General features: G+C 41.4%; 1 protein-coding gene across 1 annotated transcript in view; it reads left to right on the forward strand.

Moving 5' to 3' along the window:
* Positions 1–20,409, forward strand: part of LOC142471738 (trypsin inhibitor ClTI-1-like) — a 28,780-nt gene extending 8,371 nt beyond the window's left edge. Inside the window, exons 3-4 of the mRNA XM_075578277.1 lie at positions 17,289–17,401; positions 20,274–20,409. Coding sequence (XP_075434392.1) covers positions 17,289–17,401; positions 20,274–20,319 — 159 coding nt within the window. The 3' untranslated portion in view covers positions 20,320–20,409. The remainder of the gene's footprint in view (positions 1–17,288; positions 17,402–20,273) is intronic.
* Positions 20,410–21,526: the final 1,117 nt, after the last annotated feature.

The following is a 21,526-nucleotide window of genomic DNA, read 5'->3' on the forward strand; positions in this document are numbered from 1 at the left end:
CCACTCTCCACCACCTCTCACTCCCGTTGTGTGTGTGTGTGTGTGTGTGTGTGTAGGGACATTTTACTCCTGCCAACAATTTGTGCCTCACTTTCACCCCACCCTACCCCTGCCCTTCACCCCCCCTACCCCTGCCCTTCACCACCCCTGCCCTTCACCCCCCTCTACCCCTGCCCTTCACCCCCCCTACTACCCCTGCTCTTCACCCCCCCTAACCCTGACCTTCACCCACCCCTACCCTTCACCCACCCCTACCCCTGCCCTTCACCCCCCCTACCCCTGCCCTTCACCCCCCCCACGCCTGCCCTTTGACTGACGCACGCACACACCCTGACTGACGCACTCACACACCCTGACTGACGCACGCACACACCCTGACTGACGCACGCACACACCCTGACTGACGCACGCACACACCCTGACTGACGCACGCACACACCCTGACTGACGCACGCACACACACCCTGACTGGCGCACGCACACAAACCCTGACTGGCGCACGCACACAAACCCTGACTGGCGCACGCACACAAACCCTGACAGCCACACGTACACACACTGACAGCCGCACGCACACACCCTGACTGACGCACGCACACACCCTGACTGACGCACGCACACACCCTGACTGACGCACGCACACACCCTGACTGACGCACACACACACACTGACGCACGCACACACTGACTGACTGACGCACGCACACACACACACACACACACACTGACTGATTGACGCACTGACTGACACACACACATACATACTGACGCACGCACACAACCCCTCACAGCCGCATGCACACAACCCCTCACAGCCACACGCACACATACACAGACTGACGCGCGCACACACACACACACACACACACTGACTGCTGCACACACACCCACTGACTGCTGCACACACACACACTGACTGCTGCACACACACACACACACACACACTGATACACACACACACACACACTGACACAAACAAACACACACACACACTGACACACACACACACACACTGACACACACACACACTGACTGACACACGCGCGCACCCCCCCACACCCACGCGCGCACACACACAGACTGACGCGCGCGCGCACACACACAATGAATGGTACACACACACACACATACACTGACACACACACACACACTGACACTGACACACACTGACACTGACACACACACACACACACACACTGACACACACACACACACACACACTGACACACACACTGACTGACACACACACACACACTGACTGACACACACACACTTACTGACGCGCGCGCGCACACCCCCACACCCACACACTGACTGAATGACTGACTGACTGCCGCACGCACACACTGACTGACTGAGGCACACACACACGCACACACTGACTGTGTGTGTGTGTGTGTGCGTCAGTCAGTCTGTGTGTGTGTTTGTGTTTCTGCGTCAGACTCACTGACGCGCGCGCACACACACTGACTGACTGACGCACACACAATGACTGACGCACACACACTGCATGAAGCTGTAAAGGAGGGAGGGGGGGAACTGGATTGATGTGAATGGGGGACAAACAGAGAGAGGGGGAGGGGTGAGGAGAGAGAGAGGAGCGGGAACATTACATCCCGGGCAACGCCGGGTCTCTCAGCTAGTATAAAATAAACGTAAAGAGAGGGTGCATACCATTCAATGATGGATACAAAAAAAGGAACAACAGGACAGTCACTCTTATACTCCCAGAAAGTGAATATATATATCATTTACGTGAATCACTATCCGTATTTGAAGTGTGTGTGTATATAAATATATATATATACATACAAATGAGCATACAGTAATATTTCCATTTGCTATTTGCCTTGCTATGGAGGGTTTTTGTCACTTTTTTACTCACATAACTTCACATATACATACATATATAATATATAATATATATATATATATATATATATATACACTGGCGACACACTTTATCGCAGTGCGGCCAGATCCGCAAGCCGGGAGATTTCCCGGCTTGCTAGTGGCCGCCCCTCGGCGTGCCGCGCGTCATAGACGCGCGGTCACGCGTCTTCGGGAGCCTGCGCCCCCTGCACGCGCGTCCAGGGCTCCCCGAGGGAGCCCTGGTGTCCCGCGATCTGCGGGACGGCGGCAGGGGGTTCCGGGGGACCCAGCGGACCCGGCAGCGGGAGGGAGAGCGCCCCGATCGGAGGGCGCTCTTCCGCTGCTTCGGCGCGCGCCCGTCACACTCGGGCGCGCGCCAGGCTACTGCTGCGGCACAGAACGGGCAAATGCTCGAATAAACTGTGCCGCAGCAGTATATATATATATATATATATATATATATATATATATATGCAGTGGAAGTGTATTGTGTGTATTTACCTACACACTCACTCCACATTTCAGTAACATACATATACATCTAAATAATATTCACATATACACGTTTGCTATAAATGGAATTATTACAATTTTACATTATATACACGTGCAATGAATGGAATAAACACTGTAATAAGTTTGAAATCGCCTATCCGAGCTGCTATGCATGGCTGATCCCTTTTCTCCAGCTTCCTTGAATGTACTACTGTATGAGGAAGATCATGTGACCAGATGCTAGTGCACGTTTAGAGAGAGGGAGGGCAGTGCTGACAAAGGGGTGTGCCTGGGTTTGTGACAGGCCATGAAGGGGCAGTGCCTTAGCAAATGCTTGTTAAAATAGAATACAAGAAAATTGGTCTTTCAAAGTTGTTTTTTTAAAAACAGAAAATGCTAAAAGTATTATTTCTTACTACAGAACTGATTTATTAAAAAAAACACACATGCAGGATATAGACTGAACTGCAGCTTTAAGCTCAGACGAAATTAATGCTCAAATGCTTACTAGTATTGCCAAGCTAGAAGTCAATAAAGCAACATATTGATCTAGTTTAGTCTGTGTCTCTGTTAGTTGATTCTATATAGATATACTGTACCCTGTAGAGTACAAGTTATGCTTAAAACATTGATCAGTATCACAATATGTAACAACAGAACAAAGTTCCATGAAACGGTGCTGCCAGAAATTGGTTACCAGTGGCATAAATATTATATATTGATAAGCTTGCTTGTAGAGAGAAATAATCAAAGCAACATTGAATGAGTGAGACACTTAATAAACACAGGTGTGTTGCTCAGAGTAGGGGAGGTATGAGTAAATGTCCTGGTTGATTGTACAGATGGCTGGTGATATATCAGCCCCCTCTGGTTCTTTCCTATTTGGACTGCCTCCCTAGAGCATAAAGGTCCCTGTAGTGTCGATGACAATGAATTCCCATGAGTATCAGTAATTGATAGGGAGTAAAGAACTCACATTCAGTCACTTGTTTTCCTCGGTTGGCATGCCTCACATTGTATGGAGAAGCAGATGATCGAGTAAAGAAGAAAAAAACGGAGCACAGCCGTGCAAAAAGTAGACGTCCGGGGCTACAGCATGGTTCTATTTAAAAAGGTCTTTCATGAAAAATTTACAACATGGCACAGACAGAATAAAAAATCTACTCTTACGCGTTTCACGCTAAGTATAGCGCTTCTTCGGAGAGTATATTATCCCATTGCTAGTGTTCATTTTTGTAGTCTTTTCCCCGGACCGGAAGTGACGTATCGGCACAAAGCCGCATGCGGATTGGATGGCCAGAATTGTAACCAAATGTCTAAAGACTAAACAAGTCCATACAAAAAAAATTTTTTCGGAGGCCTCCAGCATGTCTGATATATCAGACAATGAAAGTCGCCAACTATCAGTCTCTTTTTCTAGGGAGCAAGATCAGAAAATACATCAATCAAATATGAAAGTCAGGATACACGGTCCACATTATCCTTGCCGCACCGATATGAATCAGCTACTTCTTATGAATCTAAAGATTCAAAAAAACTATTCAAAAGAACTAGGCCCTCGCTCAAAAGAAACAATTCATAAAAAAAGAAAGATGGATTCATAAAGACTGACACTAATAACGTTATAAATATATCAGTGGTGGATCTAAAAGTGGGGGAAATAGAGTTGTTATATAAAAGTTAGAATTTTGCCCCTAATGACAATTTTCAACTTTTCTCCACAGTAATCGATCTACAAAGATTCATCAGAAAAATTTCTCTAAAGAAACTTTTCATGTCTAGATCCAAGGGGCCACTCATTGAGTCTCCTGTGGCAGACTCGAACCCTCAGAGTCCGGATCTCCCACCAGACACCATGGGTGAGCATATGCTAGATTTTAAAGACTATAGGGGGCTATGCACTAAGCTCAATTGTTTTGCGTTCTGATGTTCCAAAAAAGCAGGTTCGTTAAAAAGTGAGGCCGGGGACGCGATTCACTAAGGCCTTGAACTCATTTTTTAACGTACCTGCTCAAAATAGCTCAAAACACCCACAGCGTACATATTGCTTTTTTTCCTCCTGCTAGCGTTCTTAACCTTCACGTATGCTAGCTGATAGAAAAAAAAGCCGCATGTAACATTTGCATGGAGATTTGCCATCTCCATGCAAGGCTGTTACAGGCGATCGTACACTAAATAAATACATTTAAATTATAGTGTACATGAGCAGGGGGTCTCCTGAGCTGAACCTCATTGGTTTCAGGGCCGAGGACCCCGTACTTAAGGAGATATAGGCCCCGTTATGGGGTGCCGGTATCCCTGCACTTTAAAGCTCCCGCGTAACGTGAACGGGACATTTAAATTCTGCAGGGGATACCGGCATCCCATAAAGGAGCCTGTATCTCATGAAGTAGGGGGTCCCCGAGGCTGAAACCAATGCGGTTCAGCTCAGGAGACCCCCTGCACATCTACACTAGTATTAAAACACACATAACAATAAACAATAATTCCTTACCGTAGCTCTATCCGCTATGGTAATGAAGATGCATTAATGTAAATTTTAATAATAGTGTGCGGGAGAAGGGTTCCCCTGAACTGAACCGCATTGATTTCTGCCTCTGAGACCCCCTACTTCCCGAGTTACAGGCCCAGGTAGCGGGCATCGGGTGCCAGTGTCACTGCCATCTTTTTAGCGTCCAAGACACGACGTGGGCTCTATAAAGATGGCGGCGACACTGGCACCGATGCCCCAAACGGGGGCCTCTAACTCGGGAAGCAGGGGGTCTCTGAGGCAGAAATCAATTGCCTTCAGCTCAGGGGACCCCTGCTCCCGCACACTATTATTAAAATTTACATTAATGCAAGTTCATTACCTTAGCGACAATCCGCTAAGGCAATGAAGGGGTTAAGGCACATTAGCATTTTTATTGGGGACAATTACCCCCAATAAACATAGCAATATACAACACACATCCTCCCCGCCCCCTAACACATACACACTACAGTAATGGGCAAAATTACTATTATCCACATACGGATAATAATGCATTTGCCCATTTTAAATACATATAAATTACAATAAATACAGTCAAAATATATTACACTGACCTTTTACAGGCACCCACGATGAAGGTCGTCTTCATCCTCATCTTCATCCTGCCCATGCCCCCTCCGATGCTGCAAAACATACACAAGAAAAAAAACATCCACTGTAATGTCCCCTAACCCCTTAATCACCATAGCGGTTATTAACCGCTACAGTCATTAAGGGGTTAACCCACCCTCCCCCACTACCCCCCCACCCCGTGAGGCCTAACCACCCTCACCCACTACCCAGCCGGGAGGCCTACCCACATACCCTTGGGCCAATACCCCCTTCCCCCACCCCCAGTACCCACAATAAAAACAATACACTGCCCCACAATAAACATCATTATATTTATTAAATACATAACCCACCCTGTGCCCCTCCATAAATACATGATTTATTCTTTTACATATAGGGTTAATACCCCAGGCCCACGGGATTCCCCGGTGGGCCTGACGGGTCACCTCACAGTGAGTGTGTACATGATGCAATTAAGGCAATGACGCCAGACAATCAGAGTGCCTGAGTTTCAATTGCCTTTAAGATGACTTCATCAAAACAAAGATGGCCGGCGACACATGGTACGGTAGCCAATCAGAGCGTGGGAACTCCATTCCAACTCTGATTGGCTCAAGTAGACCATGTGACAGAGGCTTTGCTTCAGCCAATCAGAATTGGGATGGAGTTCCCACGCTCTGATTGGCTACCGTACCATGTGTCGCCGGCCATATTTGTTTTGATGACTTCATCTTAAAGGCAATTGAAACTCAGCCATTCTGATTGGCTGGCGTCATTGCCTTTAAATGACGTCATAATTTTCTTTTCTTTTTTTTTACGGTTCACATATTTTTCACCGCCCAATCAGGACCGTGGGAAACATTTGACCAAAATGTGACGTCATAGGTCTATAAAAGCCTATGTCGCCTCATTTTGTAGCCAGACGCCGAGGAGGGAACACCTAACCTCCTAAGAAGAGAAGAAGGGCGTGGCAGAAGAAGATGGAAGAAGACGGAGAAGACCCCAAAGAAGAAAAGAATACCCCAAGACTGACGGGAAGGATTACAAATAAAAGAAAGACGACACCATTATGGATTGTAAGGGTTTATTTTTTTATGGTTATCTTTGGATTGGTTCCAGTGCTTCCGGGTCACCTGGATTTATGGTGAGTGGGCATCTAATGGTAAGTAAACAAAAGAAAAGTTTATTATTTTTACTTTTACAGGTTTTTTGGATTTTTGATTCATGTCTTTTATTTTTTCAGTCCCATTTAATGCCTGTGAATGTATCTATTATGTACTTATGGCTATACATACATTCACGGACACTGAATGGGTGTATTCTGTGTGATTTATGTATGTAAATGCATTGTTTTTTATGCTCTATTATTGCCCCTGTATGTTATGTATATCTATCTATATGGATAGACATACAGGGCTAATAATTGATTGTTTTGATAATGTTTATGTTCTTTTCATGTATGGCTAATGTATTTATCAGCTTTATTTTGACATTGGTGTGAATAATGTAATTTGTATTTAGTTACAGGTTATTTTTAATGGCTTCTTTCTGGTAGTTAGATTAGAATGATGGTGGTTACTTTCAATTAGAATTCTTTTGGCAATGGTTTGGCTTTAGGAATTGAATAGGGAATTGTATAATTGATTTGTATTGTATTGTAATTTGTTTAGGAAATGAATTAATTGATTGATGGTAATTGTATTGATGTTGCTTAGTTTTGATTTTCATGATGGCATTGGTGGTTAGAGGACATTGTTCATAGTGTATTTTATTGTTACATATATTTTGCATAGTGTTACATGATGCACAGATTAATTGCATCATGTACACACTCAATGCAATTGTGTGACATTTCATATACATTTGTGTAGCTGTTGGTTTGTTGTTTTATATTTACAATTGCTGCTGGATTTATTGTAACCTGCAATGTGGTGATTTTAGGATTAATAATTCATGTTTTGATTTATGCATGTTTTATGTGTTTCATAATGGGCAAATAATCTATTATCCATATCTGGATAATAGTTATTTTGCACTTTATTGTACTGTATGTGTTGGGGGAGGGGGGGAATTGATGTATTTAATGTATAGGTCCGGTTTATTTTTTTTACATGCAGGGTTTGTTCCTTTTGGTATGTGGGGGAACTCTGGAGACTACCTGTGGTATCCTCGGGCTTCTCACAGGTACCAGGCTGCCGGGTCCACGGGGGACACCTGCGGGAAGAACCCATAGGAACCACCCGTGGGTCCCCAGACCCCCATGGGAACCACCCGAGGCCCCTCAGAAACATGTGGGTCTGACCCGGGGGCCCCCAGACATCCGCGGGCCTGCCATGGGGACCCCATTGTGGCCCATAGTGACCCGCGGAGACCACCTGGTAGACCATGGGGCCTGGCGGGACCCACCAACAGGCCTCCAGACCCTGTGTGAAACATGATGCTGGTAACCTGTAGGTCTACGAGGTGACCCATCAGGCCCACCGGGGACTCCCGTGGGTCTGGAGTATGAACCCTGTATGTAAAAGAATAAATCATGTATTTATGGGGGGACACAGGGGGAGGGTTATTTATTTAATAAATATAATGATGTTTATTGTGGGCTGTGTATTGTTTTTATTGTGGGTTCTGGGGTTGGGGGAGGGGGTATTTGCCCAAAGGGTATGTGTGTAGGCCTCCCGGCTGGGTAGTGGGTGAGGGTGGTTAGGCCTCACGGGGTGGGGGGGGGGGTAGTGGGGGAGGGTATGTAGGCCTCCTGAGTGGTGGGTGAGGGTGGGTTAACCCCTTAATGATGTAGCGGTTAAAAACCTCTATGGTGATTAAGGGGTTAGGGGACATTACATTGGAAAAAAAATTTCTTGTGTATGTTTTGCAGCATCGGAGGGGGCATGGGCCGGATGAAGATGAGGATGAAGACGGCCTTCATCGTGGGTCCCTGTAAAAGGTAAGTGTAATATGGTTTTACTGTATTTATTGAAAGTTATATGTATTTAAAATGGACAAATGCATTATTATCCATATGTGGATAATAGTAATTTTGCCCATTACTGTATTGTATGTGTTAGGGGGGTGTATTTAGTTATAAATATTGTTTATTATTTTTGGACGCGCAATATTGGTACCGCAGGCCCGTGGGTACCCTGGGAACCCTGGGGACCCCGGTACGGCCGCAGGGACCCCCGGACTCCCGCGGGGACCCCCGCACGGTGAGCCAGGGACGCCCGGACCACCGCGGGGTCAACCGGGGACACCCACGTGACCCCCGGGCTCCCTAGGGGACCCCCGCGGGGTCAGCCGGGGACACCCGCCGGCCTGTTGTATGGGTTTTGCGCATGCAAAAATGTAAAGCAATCATTTTTTCTAAGTCCAGCTTTTTTTGCATCTACCTTGAGCTGACGTGTTCTGATCAACCCAACTTTCACGAACGCTAAGGTTGCGTTGCTTAGTGCATACCGCTTAAGGGCAGAATTTAACGCAAACAGGGTAACAAACGAGCAAAGTTGGAAAAAATTCCTGAAAAAAAGTCAGTTTTAGAGCGCAAAGTGCCTGTTTGCGTGGCTTAGTGCATCGGGTTCAGCGCAACATCACGTTCTAAGAGCACTTTGTGCTCTAAAAGTGACTTAATGGAGCTTAGTGCATGACGCCCTTAGTGTCATGCAGGACCTCAATGATTTATTAGCCGAACATGATGATATTCATGTAGAGAATCCTGCGCCTACTGTTCTTTCACTTTTTCTCACAAACAGTAAATCCTCTGGGTTTAGAAACAAATCGATAGTATGTCCCAACTAAGCGGCCCCATCTCGAAACATTTGAGAAATTTGTGGAACGTGACCTCCAGTCTTTGGCTGGGGGTTATATGTTCTCTAGTATAGGACGTGATAACTTCACAAAAGAAGAAGGCAATACCCTTTATGAATGAAAAAACATCTTCAGCCGTTAGTCAGAGCTCTTCCTCCCTACCAAAGAAACTCTTCACAGTTGTTATCAATTATTAAAGATATTTCTTGGTCACACACATACACTTGAATCACACTAGATGTTACTTCTTTATTCATCATTATTAGTCATCTGTTCATTATTGTGAGGATTTGCCATCCTGGTGATCGCAGACCGTCTCCTCACCCCACAAGCCTTCCATGACGGACACTCAGGATGCGCGGTCTCGTGGTCCCAGTATGTGCGCGCGTTTAGACCTTGCTCGGCCTGATCCCCTGCCTGCGGATTCGGACTCCGCCTCCCGCTCTGACGCACTTCAAGTGCGTTCGGCCAACCTCCCAGCTAACGCGTGATCCAAGCCCCGTCCCCGCTCTGGTGATAGACAGGACTGGCATGGGAGTGACGTGCGTTCTCGACTCCACCCCCTGATCTTCGTGAGACGTGTGGGTCGGCGCGTCATTGATCCTGCCCCCTCTTGTCCCAAGGTCTTGCAGAACCGGCGTGGGAGTGACACGAGCTCCAAGCTCCACCCATGACCTTGGTGACGCGCGAGGGATGGCGTGTGAGCAATTCCACCCCCATCCCCGATTAGGCTGCATCATAGGGCACACCTGTGTACACCAGCAGCCTATCGGTGCATACTCCCTGGTTACAGCCTGGCTGGCTATTGGAGGTCCTGACTAAATATACCTTCAGTCTGCTTTCAGTTTTTGCTGAGCATAGTCTAGTGTGATGCCGTGCCTTGCTGCATTCTAGCTCCAGACCTTGCCTTGTCTTGCTGATTAACCTTTTGTTGCCTGACCCGGCTTGTCTCCTGGATTCCGCACTTCTCCTCTCCTGATCCGGTTTTGAACGACCATTCTCCTGTCTCCAGTCCTGACCTTGGCTAAATACTCCAACGATCCAATATTCTCCAATCCTGAACCTGGCTACATACCACGACAATCCACTACTCTCCAATCCCGAACTTGGATATGCACTCTGACGATCTGCAACTCTCCGCTCCTGAACCTGGCAAGTACTTTGACTATTCTCGTATCTATAATCCTGACGTGGCTTGAACGACTACTCTACATCCTAGGTGCGACCAGGTGGCTGTGGGTCGGTGTTAACCAATTCCCTACCTCAGCACCGCGGTCGCGCTTCGTTTGTGGTGACCTATGCGTTACAGGTATTAAAGCTACTGTATCACTCACTTTTTGAGTTAATCTAACTTGTACATTCCACAAATCACTTTTATATTAGATTCACTCATATTTCTACTTCAGCACAATTATTTCCTGTTTGACACACATTATTATATACAGAAACAAGGCACTGCCATGGGCACGTCTTTTGCACCTTCCTATGCTAATCTCTTTAAGGGTTACTGGGAATCTATTCACATCTTCGGTGACACCAATCCTTTCCGTAAACACATTATTTTTGAAGTGAAACTTCCTTAGTGGCACCTCATTCGTGATGGTGCAAAAAAGAATTGTGGAGACAGAAATGAAACGGATGTGACGTCAGTGCTGGCAGTTGAGGCCGGGCTGTGTTCTGGCTCAGCCCGACCCCAACACTGACATCACACCCGCTCCACAAATCAGATGCGGCGGCGGCGGCGATAGCCGCCGGCGCCGCTCCTAATCACCCCCCACACCCCCCCCCCCGAGCACACACACACTGACTGACACACATACACACACACTGACTGACACACATGCACACACACTGACACATACACACACACTGACTGACACACACACACACACACACACTGACTGACACATACACACACTGACTGTGAATAGGTTAGGGGGATGTGTGAGGTGCAGGGGGGCTGCGCATACGTCAAAGGCTCACACGCACGCACACGGTCACACGCACACGCACACGCACATGGTCACGCACAGTCACACGCACACACAGTCACAGTCACACGCACACACACACAGTCAGTCGCACACACACACAGTCAGTCGCGCACACAGTCAGTCGCGCACACAGTCAGTCGCACTGTCACGTGCACCGTGCACTGTCACGCGCACACGCACTGTCACGCGCACAGTCACACAGTCACACGCACAGTCACACGCACAGTCACACAGTCACGCACACACACACACACACACGAGGAATTCACGCTTAGTGCAAATACAAGGGATGTGTACGCATGTTCTAAGTCAAATTTATTTGCGTCTTGTCAATGAAATTGTATTTTGATTTTTAATTAAAACATCACCAATACAAATACAATTTCTGTGACAAAAGTCAAAGAAGTTTCACTTACTATGCGCGTGCACAGCACACACAGCTTTTTTTTATCCTCGCTACATCGATGACTTATTCTTGATTTGGGAGGGATTACCTGAAACATTATTATGTTTTTTTGACTAATTGAATCTGAATATTTATAATTTGAAATGTACTTCTTTATATCATACTTATCATATTGGTTATTTAGATTAAAATTTATACATTGACATCAATTGTACAATACAGTCAGATATTTTTCGGAAACCAAATGTCCGCAATTCTCTGCTAAGAGCAAACAGAGCCATCCAAAGTCATTACTAAGTTGCATTCCGACAGGACAATACCTCAGATTGTGACGAATATGCTCTAATGATGAGCCGTTCGTTAAACAATCTGAGGTGTTGAATACACGATTTAAAGATAGAGGTTACTGTGATCAAGATATACATTCAGCATTTATGCAGGCTTTGGAGGCAAACCGATCAGATTTATTGAAAAAAGTTAACAATAAAGATAGACAGTGGCAAAAAACAAAATACAGAGAACACTGTAATCCCCAGGAGGATGTCCCATTATTCATCACTACATAAAGCAAACAAGCTAATCAAGTAAGAGCTATTGTAGAAAACATTGGAAGGCTGATAAAGACCTAGGAAGATTTATTCATTCTGATCCCAAATTTGTTTATAAATAAGCCAATACCATTGGCTATCATCTCTCTCGTAGCCTTTTTAGATCATCTGATAATACCAAGCGGAGTCTGAATCTACGAAAAGGCTTCCACAAATGTGGGAATTGCAATAACTGCAAATATGCCACTCCACTTAGATCAATCAAATGCAAATACACTGACTATGTTCAAAAAATTAAAACGTTTTATGACCTGTACCATGAATTATGTAATTTACATTCTGAGATGTGCTTGTGGAAGCACATATATAGGTAGAACAATCAGACCTTTAAAGGTCTGAATTACTGAACATCTCAGGACGATTAGGATTAGAGATCAGAGGTTTCCGGTCTCTAGACATTTCTCCACATGTACCCTAGGATCAATCAGTACTTTCACTTTCAGTGCTTAAGAACACATTTAAAAAAATGTCAGAGGGGGGGGACAGAGAAGCTGCCCTTAATCGTAGGGAAATATATTGAATTTATACCCTCGGGTCACTTTCACCTGGAATACCGATTGGGAGTTAAAACATTTCCTAGTTTAAACATGCATCATATATTATGTGTCTTTGGATCATCAACTTTGGACCTGTTTATGTATATGTTTTCCCACTTGTACATTGGTGGTCTTTGTTTATCAGTGCCATGTCTTTTTCATTAGTATCATGTGTTTTCCTGTAGCAGTGACCATCTTATTCTGCTGTTACATTAATTAATCTCTTGTTTCAAGTACAGTTATTTTCTTGGTAACTTGATTACTTCTACATATATTTCATGCTTTAATGGATTAATTATATAGTCTTCATTAGATTGTAATATCTATCACCTGATTAAATAAGTATATTTATTATGGTTTTAGTATGTTAGATTATTAGATGTACACAATATACACTTTCTTTATTATATATGTACTGTATGATGCACTTTATATAATCATATTTCCTTTATATACTTTAGATAATTATTATTTTAGGATTCATTATTCTGGTTAGAATATTATATACATTATATGTGGTTTGTTTGTATTTCATATCTCCTTCTGGTTGTTCATATAATGAGATATACTTGCATCTGGTTCACATTAGTACCTCCATTAAGCATATTCTATTGTTTTAATTCTTTTATTGTTTGTGTTGATCCGGTTTATAATTTTCTTATTTGGATCTCTACATAGCATTAATTGTTATATACAGGTGCACCGACGAGTATTCTAACACTTGCCTTGGAAAATCTGGGGCTATAACCAACAAGATCCATGTACATGCTGCATACATGCTGCAAACATTTCAGTGACATTCCAGCAGAGACTAATGGCCCATTGGATAAACACAGCAGGGGTCCCTGGCAGTTCCATTCAGTTTGAATGGGTTTGCCAGGGACTACCGCTGTTAATCCGATGGGCCATTAGTCTTTCTGCAGAAATGTTGCAGCATGTACCCAGCATGTTTTCAGCATGTACCCTGTATGTTCCTGGGTCTTGTTGGTGATTGCCCCAGATTGGTTTTAGAATACTCGTCGGCATTACAGTATGTCCCTCTCATTGTATATAGACGAGGAGTGTGTCCATTCCCCCTACCCGTAGGACGTATATTACCCGAGTCTTTAGACATTTGTTTACAATTCTGGCCATCCAATCCGCATGCTGCTTTTTGCCGATCAGTCACTTCCGGTTCGGGGAAAAGACTACAAAATTGGACACTGACAATGGAATAATATACTCTCTGACAAAGCGCTATACAGTACTTAGCGTGAAAAAATAAGAGTAGATATTTTATTCTGTCTGTGCCATGTTGTCAATTTTTAATTAAAGACTTTTTAAAATAGAACCATGCTGTAGCCCCGGACGTCTACGGCTCCGTTTTTTTGGATGCTTTTAAACTCTCATGTTGTTTTTAACTTACATACAGTTTATGTGCTGCAACGACAGTCTGCAGATATGTTTCTCATTCTATTGATGTTTAAATTAATTTAATTAACTTTTTAATAGCATTTATAGATTATTTGTTTTAGTTGGTTGCACTAATAATTAAAGCGGCAATCCATGCTTTTTCTTCTTTCTTTTTAACCCAGGTTTAAAGCAGGTCTCACCGTAGTACTGTAGGTGCCAGTAGCTGCTCTTCTCGGCTACTAGCAGAAATTAATGGGGTTCAGCTCTGGAGACACCATGCTTCTATCCTGGGTAAAAATGATAAAAAGGTGTTTGGATTGCTCTTTTAATATGTTGTACGTTTTCACCACAACAATAGCTGTTTGTTTTAAATTTGAAACACATTAGTCTATAAAATAACCTAATTCAATGATAATAACATAAACAAAAAACTGAGTAACAAAAAAACTACAAACCATTGTTTTATAACAACAAATAAAGATTTAGGTCAGAGTTATGTTTAATCTTTGTTGCATTGTGGATGGATACGATATGTTAATTAAAATATCACTTAATTACAAATTATAATGGGTGTTCACCACAAACTGTACGGAACCGCAAGACCAAGGTGGGGTATAGAATCACCGACCTGGAGCTGCGAAGTCGTGTCCTGAATGCAGGTTTGTAGTTGTGTGTAATAATAAAGTTAAATCGCAAATCCAAGAAACCGCTGAACTTCTTTCAGACTGGTGGGACATGGCCACTCCAGAATGGCTTTGATTTGGGCGGGATCCATGGCTAATCCATTAGCCAAAATTATATATCCCAAAAATGAGGTACTGGACTGGTGGAATTGGCATTTCTCCATCTTAGCAAATAAAGGATTCTCCCGTAATCGTTTAGGGACCTGCATCACATGGCCTGAATGTTCCTGTGCTGATTTTTGAGAAAATCAGGATGTCTTCCAAATCCTTTGCCCAAACATATAAAGGGCTGGGTGAAGCTTTTAGTTGCCCCTAGTTTTTAGGCATTGTGGGAGGGTAGTGCGAGGGTTTAACCTCTTCCTTACCTTAGCGGTTGTGACCGGGGTTAACTTCTACTGCCATATGCTCGCATGGCCTAAACACACACTCTGGGGCAACTACAAGTTTCACAACCCCCTGTACCAACAACTATTCAGTGCCTGCTATTTGACCCTTTCATTACCTTAGCGGTAAGCCGCTAAGGTAATGAAACTGACTGTAATATTATTTTTATTGCACAGGATTGATACCGGAGGCCGACAGGGACCCCCATGGACACTTTTTTCTTAGTATGCTAGCTGGTACTATTTAACTAGGACCTCAGTGGTGTAAGCGGAATCAATGTTGTGTTAAGCTTCACTGCAATTGGTGTAAGTCTCTTTTAAGCCCCACAATGGAGTAAGATCTGCAACACAAAATATAAAACATAAAAAAGTGAAAATCTATTAAACTATAAGAGTGCCTCGAGCACAAAATTCGAAAGTCTCTCACAACTCAACATAGATACACATGTAAATATTAGTTAGCAATCTGGGCACTTTAAAAATCAATGTTAATGAATTCAGTAAAAAAACAGCCATACTACTGACATTTCTGTCCTAGAATCAGACCTTCAGGAGCACAAAGGAATCTGAAACCAAAGCTGCACTCAGACTTCTTCAGTCTGAATCTGAGTTGCCCCAAAGGCGGACAGCCTTTGGTGCAGCTAAAGGGTGTGAGCCGTTTTCTGTTGTTTAATGATGCTGTTCGATTTCAATCTTAAACTAACAAGCCATTTTATCCCATGTACCCAATTTTACAAATTTAACTCTCCATGCAATATCTGTATATTGGCTATAATCTCTGGTCATTTAATGTATCCATGTATTGTTATCATAACTCTGTTCCCAGTACATACATGAAAATGAGAAGAAACTTTCAATGTATTACTTCCTGTTAAAAAAATGTATAAATAAATGAATCAGGTCTGATTCTAAGACCAAAACATAGGTACAGTAATATGGCTGTTTTTTACTGAATTCGTTCAAATTGATTTTTAAAGTACCCAGATTGCTTGCTGGTATTTACCTACAGTATCAGTGATAGAACTGCCACAAAAAACAACTAAGCAGGAATATTTTATAATAATTTACATATTACTCTACTCTTCATTAGTACATTTAACTACAGACTAAATTAATGCTCAAATGCTTATTAGTATTGCCAAGCTAGAAGTAAATAGAGTAACATATTAATCTAGTTTAGTGCGTGGCTTTATTAGTTCATTCTAATTAGGTATCCAACCTTTATAGTACAATTTATGCTAAAATCATTGATTCATATCATAGATGAAGCCAGATGCAAGGTGTCTAATGCACCATTGAATATGCATCACTTGCCCCTCTGCATTAGGATCCAGTGTCTGTATGAAAGTTTTTTTGCTCCAGTTGAAGAGAAGGGAATACAATCATTCTCCCTTCAGGTTTTGTGACATCATAGATGTTTACTATGAGTAAAGGCTACGTTTTACGTATGGATTATTGACTTTTGATATGGGAGACCAGACTATTTACACCGGGATCACAAACACTAGACAGAACAAGAGGGTTAAATAAACAATTTTTAATTCAGTAGAAGCCAACAGGGAGCAACAAAGATGCTAGACATGGTTACAATTTACCAAGACATGGGTCACAGGATTTCATAGCTTACTAGGTGCTGTCAGAACTATCTTACCCCAGATGTCTCCACAATCTTTCCATCACATAGATACCCGGCCTCCATCCAGAAATGTGAAAGTCTGGGTGCCAAGAAAGATAGTCATTGTGTCTCAAATCAGAGCTCAAGGGTTCGCTCGATACAGACCAATCATTACTGGGAGAGGTGACCGTACTCTAGGACAGCCCATAGGGTTGTACTTGCCATGTTAAATTAAATTAGCAGATTATAATGGGCGTGATAATAAACTATAAATAGTAAATGAGAAATATTTGCTTTTTTTGTTTCATTTATGTACTGTAAGTAAGAGAGAAATGTGTGTTATTATTTTTCATTTTTTATGAATGTCTGAATTTTGAAAATCTTTCAATAATTTCAATATTTTAAATCTGTTTTACCCCAGCCAAACTGCAATTCTGATAATAAAAGGCCAGGATGCCCAAGAACTTTATTTCCTGTTTGTGGCACAGATGGACAAACATATTCAAATAAATGCGTGCTCTGTCATTTCATGAGGTACAGCTAAGCTTTTTTTTATTCCTGAAATCTACCATTCTTCAGTCATATATTAGGTTGTATCATTTTCATTGCCATGAATCCAATTTTAAATTGTGTACCTTTACAAGTACAGTATACTCTTCAGAGCCATGAGATTCAAAATCCTTAATGATTTACTTTACAATTGCTAGGATACACTTGAACTAAAATATTCAGCTAATATAAGTGCTTCACGTATATTTTTAATGCACCTTTTTGGGTAGTATTTTAGGAGGAGTGTATTGTTAAAATAGTAGTTTAGGTAACTTTAGATGCCATTCTCATGTACTTTATTAATAAACAAACAATAATACTACTTTATATGAAGTTACACTAAACTGTACCTTAGAGCAGCAGAATTACTTAACACTAAGCAAGTATGCACATTTAAAAAATGAAAGGAAAATACTATATGCTAACATGCTTTAAAATTAGTGCTACCAATATAAAACAGGTAAACAATTACGGGTTAGGACCATATTCTATAATTATCCAAAAAGGCACCTTTGGCAGCTTGTTTAAAGAAAAAAACTGAAAAACTACCCAAGTCCTCTTATTTTCTATTAAGTAAGGAAATAACTGAAACAGCCCAGAAACCAAAAATGTAAATGGCTTTGTGCACGACTTTGCTAAACTATCTCTTCACCCTTTAATCTATTTACTCTGATAACAGTCTACCGGGTAAAATATCGTCAAAATGATCCGATTTTATTTTTGCTGGAGAAATAAGCACAAATGTCTTTACAAAATGTGAAACAAGAGGCAAAATTAACTGAGACTGTGGTCTGGAAACCTAATCAATTATAAAGAGTGTTGGCTCTTAGTTAAGTCTTTTTTATTAATCTCTCGCAATGATAAATCAATTGCAAATTTTGACGCTGACACACCCAGTTAAGTAGGAGTTTGTGGAAGGAGTTAGGAGTCAGTACAATGTTATATTTGTAAAGGCTCGACAATAAATAATTAATTCCTCAGTATAGAATTTATTGTCCCTTATAAGCAGGGAAACCGCAGGATGGAAAAACTGGTTACAAAGTAACATGTGAACGCAATCAAAATATTCATTACTATAGGATTCTCATCATGTATTTGGGAAACACCTCCTAATCAATATTATAATTTCAATAGTTCACTACAGTTTAATTTTTCTTCTCTCTCTAACAAAATAGTTTGTCCTGTTCTAAAATAATTAGTTTCTGCCTCCACATTGTCTCATCTTACAAAATATATTACTCATCTAAACCTTGGTTTTACCAGTTTCCCAGCTCTGTCCTATCCATATCACCTGAGTTTTACATTCCAATCGTCCTACTGAAATATTTTGCAGATGTGAGGGGCCCAATAAAAATATTAGATTACTAAAATGTAAGCTCTCCTGCAACTTTCTAATACTGAGCCAAAGCATTCACTGCAATAATAAAGAATAGCACCATAGATATAAGTAAGATATTGATAATGCGCTCAGTCCGTTATCACTCCTATACACAAAGAGTACTTACAATGTTTCATAATTTTAAAGCAACAATAGCTTCCAGAAGCAAATATGAATTATCACACATTTAGTTGTTCATTTTACAACTAGCAGAGAATTACCAAAATTGAATGAACTTACAAACATTTCAGATATATTGAATGCTTTTAAAGCCACAAATTATATTATATTATATTATAAAAATATTAGATTACTAAAGTGTAAGCTCTCCTGCAACTTTCTAATACTGAGCCAAAGCATTCCCTGCAATAATAAAGAATAGCACCATAGATATAAGTAAGGTATTCATTATGCGCTCGGTCAGTTATCACTCTCCTATACACAATATTTACAACGTTTCATCATTTAAAGCAACAATAGCTTCCAGAAGCAAATATGAGTTGATCCAAGCAAAAAGGAACATTAGCCCACTGATTGTATTTAAACATTTATTATAAAACATAGGATATATTTTTTGAAAAATCATGGTTCTTCACACATTTAGTTGTTCATTTTACAACTAGCAGAGAAATTCCAAAATTGCAGGAACTTACAAGCATTTCAGATATATTGAATGCTTTTAAGGCCATAAATAAACATTATTTATGTAAGGGGGCAATGGGGGGCATGTAATATGAATACCATCAGGTTGGTGTTCTGTACCCCCAGTACATATATTTAATTTTTACTTTTTAATGAAAGTTACATTTTAAATATTAACAAAACAAAGCTATTAATTTTATTGTAATAAGTAAACTTCTATTAAATTCAGTACAACTTAAACTTATAACTTAACCCTATAACTTATTGCTCCAATCTTAATACATTCTCAAGGTGTCCATTATCATTACTGTGCGTTGGTGACAATCCTGCTGTTTCTATCCTCTGCCTCGGTCCATATAATGTAATTCTGCCTCTGTGCACAGGACTCTTTGTCTTTTTTATTGTTCATTCTTGATAGTTTTAGTTATTTATCCTTTTTAATCATCATCCAACTTTTATTTGAATACTGTTATTATTCCTCTCTCTGCTGCTGCTGCTGCTCTCTTGCTCTGTCTGACCTTTCCCACCAACTGACAATCTCCACATTCAAATTCCAACAATCACTTTTCTGCTGCCAACTGCCATAGAACCCCGCACTAGCGGTACCTCTGCAGGTTCCATGTGCAGCAGCTCAGCTCTTGCAAAGTCTATCACCTTTCAATCCTTGCTTATTGGAAGGGTGTTAGTTTGACCCTCCTTGCACAAACTGTTTGCTTAGTGAGATGTGCATTTTTATACTATGACTTCTTTATTTTAAATTTTTGAAGTAGGTGTGTTTTAAAAGGATGCAGGCACAAAATGACAATCATTCTAACACCTTTTTTTTATTATTTACAGAAAAAGTGGGCAGGAGATTCAGATTAAATGGAGGGGCCGATGCTAATGCAGTGTATTCAATCTGTGGAGAAATCAAGATGTTGACCCTTTTCAGATAATGCTCATCTCAGATAACCGCTAAGATATTAACTAATAAATATTAATTTCTTGTTGGCATTTCGATTGACAAACATAATAAAATATGCAGATATAAAACTAAAATACATGATTTTTGTTGATATAATTATGATATTCTAACATAGTATCAATGAAATTCAATTGTTGTAATAAATGTATGATTCCCAATTTGAAAAAAAAATAACACAATTAAAATATCTCAATGATCTCTTCTGTGGAAGGGATATCAGTCTTAAATATTGCAAAAGCTAATAGACTTTAAGCACCTTTTGTATGAATGTTCCAATGCAAATAACCAAAGCTTTCTTTGCACGCAGCATTTTTTAGGGTGCCTTGAAAGCCATGATACAAGCTGACGTCAACCTGAGAAATTCAAGTTTTTAATGAATCTGTAGCTTTATACAGTAGTTTATGCTCCATCTCACAGTACACCTGCTTAATTAAAAAAAAAAAAAAAAAACTGATGTTGAAAAAACCAGTGGAAATATTTTGGCACACTGATGCTAAAAGATGTGCAAATATCCTCTGGCATCAATTAAATAGAAAAACTCTCTTTTTTTTTCAACTTTAATTTTATTGATTTTACAAATTATAGGAGGAGGGAGGAGGAAGGGGGTACAGAAAACAGAAACAAGGGGGTGCGAAGCAGGGGGGGGACATCCATATAGACTCCACACAGGGAGAATACAAAATTACATACATAGTTACAACTGAATTCACAGCAGTACAGATCGTGCGTCATTCAATAGGGGTACAGACAGTAGTTAGGTTGGGTTTTGTACCAGGTAAGTCACCCATGGATTCCAGATTATCATCAATCTACAGTATTGTATCTGTCATGGATTAGACTGGAGAGTTTCCCCATAGTCATTATATAATTTAGTTTGTGTTTAACTGGTGTTAGAGGTAGGCGATCGATCTGTTTCCAGTGTCTCGTGATTGCTGTTTTGGCGGCTGACAGGATTTGTGTTGCCAAGAGGTCCACTTTCCTCTCCATGTCCTTCACTGGCCATAGAATTAACACTGTTTCTATGTTTCATGGCAACTCCATTCCCAAGACTCTTTTTATTAGTCTGCAAAACTTTCTCCGGAATAGAATAATCTTGGGACAAGATGAACAGGTATGGTTAAATGTT

Source organism: Ascaphus truei, chromosome 1 (genome assembly GCF_040206685.1).
Source record: "Ascaphus truei isolate aAscTru1 chromosome 1, aAscTru1.hap1, whole genome shotgun sequence".
Classification (NCBI taxonomy): domain Eukaryota; kingdom Metazoa; phylum Chordata; class Amphibia; order Anura; family Ascaphidae; genus Ascaphus; species Ascaphus truei.